We start from the raw sequence: 9,273 nt of genomic DNA, 5'->3' as shown, positions 1-9,273 counted from the left end.
AGAAAGAAAGAAAGAAAGAAAGAAAGAAAGAAAGAAAGAAAGAAAGAAACAGAAAGAAAGAAAGAATGAAAGAAAGAAAGAAGGAAAGAAAAAGAGATAGAAAGAAAGAAAGATTCAAAGTTATGTTCGTTATTGGAAAGGTGCGATAAAAACGTATACTAATTTCTTAACTTGTATTTTTAAAGATAAACACCAGAAAGATACATAAGAAAGCAAAAAAGTGGATCCCTGTTTAAGGACACAAAGGAATGGGTGGAGGGTGAGAGAGTAGAAGTGACAATCCTCAGCGTATACGGTCTTATATCACTTTTACTTTTGAACTATATGAACACATTAGCTACTTTTTAAAAAATTAACTTAAAAGAATTGTTTCTAGATTGCTTCGCACTCACCCAGTTGAGCAGACGAATTCTATGCGTGATCCAAACAAGATATCTGTCTTAACTATCACTTGCCCGTTTTGTAATTCTCCAGGATGTCTGCATCTTTTCTCTGACCAAAAAAAAAAAAAAAAAATTTCAAATGATAATTAGTGATTCCAAGTATTCACAGATAAGGCATTAGAAAAGAAGATTGATTGATTAGCTCTGGCCTATGCTTCTAGAAAGACCCAGAAGCTGAAATTCAAACTTATTTCTGATCCTGAATCACTAAATGTTTACTTTGGGGGATAAATGAATACAAAACGTGATCCCATATTTTTCTGGTACATTTCACCACTAAAGAAAAGGACTCCGCTAAATCACTGTGGTAATGGAGTCTACGACCCAGGATAGACACTGATTAGGGAGCTATGGTCCATTCTATATTTGTGGCATATACTTTGTATTTAGGCCAGTCGAAAATGCATGTCATGAGTTACAAAAGGTACAATAAAAAGCGTAGACTGTATACCCTTACTATTGGAAAAACGTTATGGAATATATTCTCAACCACAAGTGAATCACAGAATCTTCTTCCAAACACAGCAAATATTTTGGGTGAAGTTTCTTTGGAAACTACATTACCACTCTCTAGCCACAAAACTTTTTGTTTTAAGTTTACGTGTTTATTTTGAGATGACAGAGTGCATGCAAGCAGCGGAGGGGCAGAGAGAAAGGGAGAGAGAGAGAATCCCAAACAGGTTCCGTGCTGTCAGTGCAGAGCCCAATTTGGGGCTCAATTCCATAAACGGTGAGATTAAGCCTGAGCCGAAATCGAGTCGGAAGCTTAACCCACTGAGCCGCCCAGGCATCTTTGTAAAGAATGAATATGGTTTTCAAAATAGTAAAATTGAATTTGCAGTTCACTTTGGAAAGAAGTGTTAACCGAACTACGTTGTAAAGGATAAACTTAGTTTTCACTGCAACTAGGTACTTTGTAATTTTTGTCTTCTTTGGTTTTTTTATTTATGTTTTTCAAAAGGTAGCACACATGTGTACATTGGAATCAGTAACTGACAACCGGATGGTTTCTTAGTAACCAAATATTACCACTTGCAGTCAGGAAACGTAATTCCTGAGACAATTTTGCAAAGAGGGGCAAAGCGCAAATAAGAAAAATAAATGTTCATACTTACTGACACAGAACTCATCGTAGTTCCATGACCTGTGTCGGCAGGTAACATCCTGACTTTTATAAGGATCCTTACTGTAGCCAGGACGGCAGGTGTATTTCAGGATAGTCCCAGAGATGAAGGAAGTCTGGTTCAACACATTTATTGGGGAAGCAAAGTATAAATTCGGTGGCGGACCACAACTACCTGGGCACCAAAATGACAAAGAATGGCGGAAGTTAATGCCTTGAAACACAGCATCTCAATATTTCAGTAGTATGATTTTTAGAGGAAGAACCATTCTTTTCCCCTCTAATCAGGAAAAATTACAACTCCTATTATCCTCATTGTTCAAGGAATCCAGTGAGCGATGAGTAACACGCATTTGCCGATAAAGGATAATGATGATGGTAATGATAAAAACGTCGTGTCAGATTGGTTGCCTCAGGAAAGGGAAACCCCGGTGGCTGGGAGATGGATAAGAACAACATTTTTAATTTGCATTTTTTTTTGGTACATGCTGGATTTTGAGTGATATGAAGGAAAAAGCATGGAGCCCTTGAAACATAAAAGTCTTGGGGCGCCTGGGTGGCGCATTCGGTTAAGCGTCCGACTTCGGCCAGGTCACGATCTCGCGGTCCGTGAGTTCGAGCCCCGCGTCGGGCTCTGGGCTGATGGCTCAGAGCCTGGAGCCTGTTTCCGATTCTGTGTCTCCCTCTCTCTCTGCCCCTCGCCCGTTCATGCTCTGTCTCTCTCTGTCCCAAAAATAAATAAACGTTGAAAAAAAAATTAAAAAAAAAAAAAGAAACATAAAAGTCTTAATCCTGCTGACCTTGCAAGAATTAAATTAGAGGATTCATTTACATTTCCGGAACCCAAGTAGAAGTCTATACTTCATTCCCCTCTCTATTCTAGATAGACCCAGAAGCAGTGAAAATTGCTCAGTCAGGCTGATAGATCCTATAGATTTGTTTCAAGTCATGCTTGGGAGACAGATTGTTTTGGAAATCCCTGGAGGAGAAATGGTAGGAGGAAGTGTCTAGAAAACTGCTTCCTTTGTGGATAAAACGAAGTACCCTTAAATCCCAAATAACTCCAAATCCTCTTAACCTTCAAATTCTAAGTTTCTGATCAAATAAATCCCTTGTTGCTGAATGTGGCTTTCCGCTCAAAGTTGAATCATCTGTTAGTCTTAAGAGTGAATGAGTGGATGATCTTGAATATCTGTTGCCAAAATGAACATACCTCTCTATTACTCACCAAGGACAGTAGCAAATAGAGCAGCGACCAAGGTCATTTGGAACAGAGTTGGATCAGAGACTTTCCACAGCCTAAGTAAGGGCCAGGCTGCCATTTTCTTTTTTCTATGACGGATCCCATTTAGAGGAGCACTGGGGTGCATGACCTGATGCTTCTCCCACAGTTCTCTGCCAAAAGAACTCAATTTGATAAACAGTCATTGAGGGACACTTGGGTGGTTCAATCTGTTGAGCAGCAAACTCCTGATTTCGGCTCAGATCATGATTCCAGCGTTATGGGATGGAGCCCTGAGTTGGGCTCCATGCTGAGTGTGGAGTCTGCTTGGAATTCTCTCTCTCTCTCTCTCTCTCTCTCTCTCTTTCTCTCTCTGCCCCTCTCCCCGGTCACTCTCTCTCTCTCTCTCTCTCTCTCTCTCTCTCTCTCTCTCTCTTTCAAAAAACAAATAAACAAAAATAAATAGTCATTGAGTTCCTACTTGTCGTAATGCACCAGGATAAATGCTGTGGGGTCCACATCTTCAAGAAAATTAAGGCCTAGAGTGGAAGAGAGGACATGAATACAGTGTCACAGCACAAGACAGTGAGTGTTAGTCTCTGTGGAAGTACTTTGCTCAGAGGAGAGGAGAGGGGGTTGCTAAGAAGGGGCAGCTTATACATGTGTCTGAATGGGACGTAAGCGTCAGGTTTAGGAATTTACAGATGCTACTCTTTAGGGAATAAAGAATCGTTGTTTTTTGTTTTGGGTTTTGTTTACCCTTTGTTTACTTTGAAGCTAAGGAGTGACTCATTACCATGCTCTGAAAAGAGCAGTATGGCAGTTGTGTACACGACAGACTGAAGTAAACAGAGAGAGGAAACAGGGTAGTTAAGGAAGACTATTGCAATTGGCCACGTGAGCCGCAAGATGGTCTGACCAAGGAAATGGCAGAGGAGTTGGAGAAGAGGGAACAAATGTAAAACAAAATAAAACCAAAAGGCAGGCAAATGATGAGACAGAGAAAAGGAGCCAGATCTGTGTAGTATTGAGAGTTCCTCATGACAACTGTCAACAAAGACAATAAACCATCAAGCAATTTGCAGTTTTGAAAGAATGGTTTATGGAGAGATACATATAACTATAGATATACATATAGATATACAAAGAAAAGTAAAAATTTATGTGACAAATGTACTTTCATTATTTAATCAGACTATTTAAAGACTTGTTTTAAGCAAAATCATGAGGGACACTTTTCTCTCCACCGCTCCTGTTCTCTTTGGGAAAAACAATGTATCTTAAATTTACATTAAAAATAGTCCTCGTTCTCTGGGGCGCCTGGGTGGCTCAGTGGGTTAAGTGTCCAACTTCAGCTCAGGTTATGATCTCGCGGGTCATGCGTTCAAGCCCTGCATCGGGCTCTGTGCTGATGGCTCAGAGCCTGGAGCCTGCTTCGGATTCTGTGTCTCCCTCTCTCTCTCTGCCCCTCTCCTCCTCACACTGTCTTTCTCTCCCAAAAATGAACAAACATAAAAAAAAAAAAAATAGTCCTTGTTCTCAAAGGACTGTATGAAGTTAACTCCTAAGGAAATACTGAATTTCATCTTTTATTCTGATACGTATTAGATCCAGATAATTCTACACTTCCCATGTGTCCATAATTCATAATATACACATATCTGTGTAAATAAAGGGAGGGCCCTCAAAATTTCCCTCAGAGATATTTCTGTCCCACGTTGTAGAATAAAAAAAAAAAAACAACAATTTATGATGACCTATATTTCTGTTCCACATTACTGGGGGGAAAAGGATTATAATGACCCTTCACACTATGTGGAGGGGCCTAACGTCCTCATTGAGTAATGGCTCATTTAACCTCATCTTTCCAAAATTCATCTCTGATGAAGCCATGCCTTCAGCTGCTGTCGGCTGTGGGCAATTCCGTCTGATGCTCAGCCTAGTCCCTGAGCTCCAAACACAGCTGCTAAGACAGTTCTGCTGAAAAAATAAATTCAATCTGATGACCAACTTATCAAATGCATTCTCTTACTAAAATATGTTTACAAAATTTGTACCGAATACATGCAAGCTGTCTAAAGAGGTAGAAAGGAGCCAGGACCAGATTTGGGGCCCTTACACACCACCTTTCTTTTTTGTTTGCACCTCTCTTTTCTCCTTCCTGATCTCTAGTCTCTCTCTTCCTCTTGGCTAACCATCTGGATGAGACAGGAGACAGACGGGGGTAAGGCTGGTTTCACATAGTGAAACACAATCCACCAAATCATCTGTGAAATTTGCAAGTATGATAAATTTCTCCCATCCAATAAAAATTGTTACGAGCTGTAAAAACGATAGAAATGACTTTCTTCAATTTTTGATAAGTTCATGTTTGTTGAATTTCAGTGAAATTGAAGAAAGAGATATAAGAATACCCATACGTATTTTTAAAAAATTAAATGGAAGCTTTTTAATTAAAAAAAATAAAATAAAATAAAATAAAAATACCAATGCATTGGCAAAATAAAATTTGGCTATAAAAAGTCAAGAAGCTAATAGTATAAAGTGAAAATTACTCATATGAATTGTTGCAGTTGTTATGTTCACAATAAAAAATACACATTGGATATACCAGGGGAAAATATTCATGAGAATATTTATAAAAACACAGCCATAAGATTAAATCCCTACCTTTAAGAATTTGAATAGAAATACCTAAGATACTGCTACAAGGAACATATTCGTTAGTTATGTTCAAAATTCATATATTTGTAATCATTGAGTATATTCAAAATGCGTATTTAAAACAATGTTCAGAACTGATGAATGGATAAAGAAGATGTGGTTTATATATAAAATGGAATACTACCTGGCAATGAGAAAGAATGAAATCATGCCATCTGTAGCAACGTGGATGGAACTGGAAGGTATTATGCTGAGTGAAATAAGTCAGGCAGAGAAAGACAGATACCATATGTTTTCACTCATACGTGGAACTTGAGAAACTGAACAGAAGACCGTGGGGGAGGGGGAAAATAGTTACAAACAGAGAGGGAGGGAGGCAAACCATAAGAGACTCTTAAATACAGAGAACAAACTGAGGGTGGATAGGGGATGGGGGAGAGGGAAAACGGGTGCTGGGCACTGAGGAGGGCAGTTGTTGGGATGAGCACTGGGTGTTGCAGGTAAGTGACGAACCATGGGAATCTACCCCCACAACCAAGAGTATATCTTACACACGGTATGTGAGCCAATTTGACAACAAATTATATTAAAAAAATAAAACAACGTTCAGTAAATTGATAATCCGATAAATTCAGCAAATATGGTTGCAGCAAACTGATCCTTCAGGAATTGGCACTCATTCAATTGGCCTCTGGCAAAGACCTTTTCGGGGGTTTGGTCTGAGCCCTCATGCTTTGGCTGGCCTGAACAACCTGGATCTCTGACAGTCCCAAATACTTTCCTAGGACACTCCTGCCCATATCACCTGCTGGTCCTTCTTCCCTCTTTAATTCCTACTCATTCTGCCAGCCCCTTATCCAATGGCCCCTTCTTTCCTCCAAGCCAGTCTCCATATTCTAATTACAACTCAGTGTTCATCATTTTGATTCTGACTTGGCTTATAATTAACATCCGAAGTCTGTCCGCAACACTAGACCGCAAGGTCCTTGAAGTCAGAGGTGGGTGCTTACTCGTCTCTGCCTCACCTAGTACCTAGCACTGTGCCTCACACAGTTAAAGTACTCAATAAATGTTTGTTGAATTCACATGCAGAAGCATTTCGTGACAGGGGCGCCTGGGTGGCTCAACTGGTTAAGTGTTCAACTTAGGCTCAGGTCATGATCTTGTGGTTCATGGGTTCAAGCCCCAAGTAGGGCTCTCTGATGTCAGGGTAGAGCCCACTTCGGATTCTCTGTCCCTCCCTCTCTCTCTGCCCCTCACCTGCTCACACTCTCTCTCTCTCAAAAATGAATAAACATTAAAAAAAAAAAAGCACCTAATGATAAAATGTTTTAAAGAAAGGTAATACTGCCCCACATCCATATCTACTCTTACAGTGTTTTGTCAAGGCCAGAGCTTAACTGATTTTTTAAAAAATTTTTTAAAGTTTATTTATTTATTTTGAGAGAGAGTGACTGGGAGGGGCAGAGAGATGGAGAAAGATTAAGAATCCCAAGCAGGCTCTGTGCTGTCAGCACAGAGCTCGACGTGGGGCTTGAACTCCTGAACCACGAGATCATGACCTGAGCTGAAACCAAGAGTCGGATGCTTAACCAACTGAGCCACCCAGGCGACCCTGAGCTCCTACTGATTTTAAGGTAAGACACACCTGTCTCTTAATGAGAACAGACCACAACGATTTTACCCCAGGCTCTTCCCCCTCCTTAACCTGAAGTCCTCATATCCTCAACCATTCAACAGAGGACCGTGAGGAGGGAAAGAATGAACAAAAACTAGTTCCCCTCCCTCCACAGGCTATGACAGGAGATAAAAGGCAGCCACACACACAGACCCTACACTAGAGTGAGGAATTCATATGTCTCAGCCTCACGCCGAGGCCACAGACACAGTGCTGGGGACACAAGAGGCCAGTATGTGGCCAGGCCCTGGGGCATGGGCTCTGGAGTCAGATCCAGGCTATGTGGATTGAATCTTGGTTCCACCAGATGGGAACTGTGTGGCCCTGGGCCAGATACGCAGCCCTCTAAGCTTCAATTTCCTCTTTTATAAAATAGGAATGAAAACTATACACGCCCCTTGGAATTGCTGCGAAGTAGCTTGGCGTGGTGCACAGCTGGAACTCAGAAAACATTGAGAAGAAATGTTAGAAAAGGAAGTGAGGGGATCGGGGTTGGCATGTGACCCTAACAGGACCAGAATTCCTGGAGTCAAAGCATCATCAGAATGATGATATACAATTGCAATGACGTCTGCCTGCATCACAAGGGAACTTCAATTAAGCCCCAGCGCAGAGGAAAGCCCACTTGGACTTGACCCAGAAGTCATTAGTTGGGCCTTCACTGTGGTCTTTGGTGATCGTGAGACCCAACCCTACACCCAGAGCAGAGACTCTGGCACCCCTGGGGGCCTGTTCTGGGGGGTTCTTCTTCCCCCCAGTCTTCGTCGTCTTCCAGAGAGGAACTCACCTACTCCCGTGACGATGACCATCACCCAGGAATCACTCACAGACCTCTGAGCCCAACTGTCTTCTGTAGGTGCAAACACTTACACGCTTCATAAACTCTGTTGTTAACAAAACTCTTATTCTGCCTTATTCAGTCCCATATGTAAATTTTGAGTCTCCAAACTGAAAGTTTCTACAAGTTAGTCAAAGAAATCTCGGCAAAATAAGGAGGAAATATTTTGTCTTCCCCTGTAGCCTCACAAAAGCAGGTACCTGCATCATAAAACTGACCTTGCAGAGGTTATTTCTAAGACTTTAGAGATCATTACTCTGCCGCCTGACTGTACCTTTCAACTCTGGAAAAGTCTACAATTCCAACGGGTTACCTTCACAAATTATTTTTTGTCTGGGATCATATTTAAATTACATTGCTGCTTTTGACTGTGACAAACACCTGTGAGTTTTCTTTGCAAATCCAGAAACAAAATCAGCGCACTTGTCACATGTAATCCTGAAAGTAAACTCAAACTTTTCACTCTGTTGGATTTCTTTTTTTAAATGTCAGCTTTATTGAAGTGTAAGTGACTAAATTTTAAGATTTTTAAAGAACATATCACTCTGATTTCATATTTGTGCACCTTGAGAAAAGACTGCTCCCACCCCGCCCCGCCCCGGCCACCCATCTTTTTATTTTTTTAATTTTTCAATGTTTATTTCTGAGAGAGAGAGACAGCGTGAGCAGGGGAGGGGCAGAGAGAGAGGGAGACACAGAATCCAAAGCAGGCTCCAGTCTCTGTGCTATTAACGCAGAGCCTAAAGCGGCGCTCGAACCCACGGACCATGAGATCATGACCTGAGCCAAAGTCAGATGCTTAACCGACTGAGCCATCCAGGTGCCCCACCACCCATCTTGTTGATGAACACATCCACCATCTCACACACTTATCCTTTTATTGTGTGTGAGAACATTTAAGTTCTACTGTCTTGGCAAATTTCAATTATATAATACAGTGTTATCAAATATAGTCCGTGTGTTTTATTTTAGATCCTCGGAACTTCTTCATCTTATATATGAAAACTTATGACCCTTTACCAAGCTCTCCCTATTTCGTCAACCCTCCAGCCCCTGATAACTGATTGTTAGATTTCTTACTGAAGCAAAAATCTTTTCTTTTCTCTTTGTTTTTTTTTTTTTTCTTTTAAGCTTAAGGTCTAATTCCCAAAGTCCTAACTGCTTCCTTTGTATCTCCCAGGCATCTCGAATCCAACATATCCCAAATGAAACCCTCTGTCTTCTCTCCAACACACTTGACCCCCGTGTCAAAGATCTCAGCTAAAGTAATCATCTCCACGCAGCCGCCCAGACTAGAAACCTGAC

General features: G+C 41.1%; 1 protein-coding gene across 3 annotated transcripts in view; it reads right to left on the bottom strand.

Annotated features, from left to right (window-relative positions):
* Positions 1-9,273, bottom strand: part of C4BPA (complement component 4 binding protein alpha) — a 53,948-nt gene that overhangs the window by 40,937 nt on the left and 3,738 nt on the right. For all 3 annotated transcript variants that reach the window (XM_040463567.1, XM_040463568.1, XM_040463566.1), the window contains exons 2-4: positions 2,795-2,961; positions 1,559-1,741; positions 393-492 (exon numbers count right to left, since the gene is read on the bottom strand). In XM_040463567.1, coding sequence (XP_040319501.1) covers positions 393-492; positions 1,559-1,741; positions 2,795-2,936 — 425 coding nt within the window. In that variant the 5' untranslated portion in view covers positions 2,937-2,961. The remainder of the gene's footprint in view (positions 1-392; positions 493-1,558; positions 1,742-2,794; positions 2,962-9,273) is intronic.

This window comes from Herpailurus yagouaroundi, unplaced genomic scaffold (genome assembly GCF_014898765.1).
Source record: "Herpailurus yagouaroundi ecotype Mexico unplaced genomic scaffold, PumYag 403, whole genome shotgun sequence".
NCBI lineage: Eukaryota > Metazoa > Chordata > Mammalia > Carnivora > Felidae > Herpailurus > Herpailurus yagouaroundi.
This window is presented reverse-complemented; position numbering and strand designations above follow the sequence as displayed.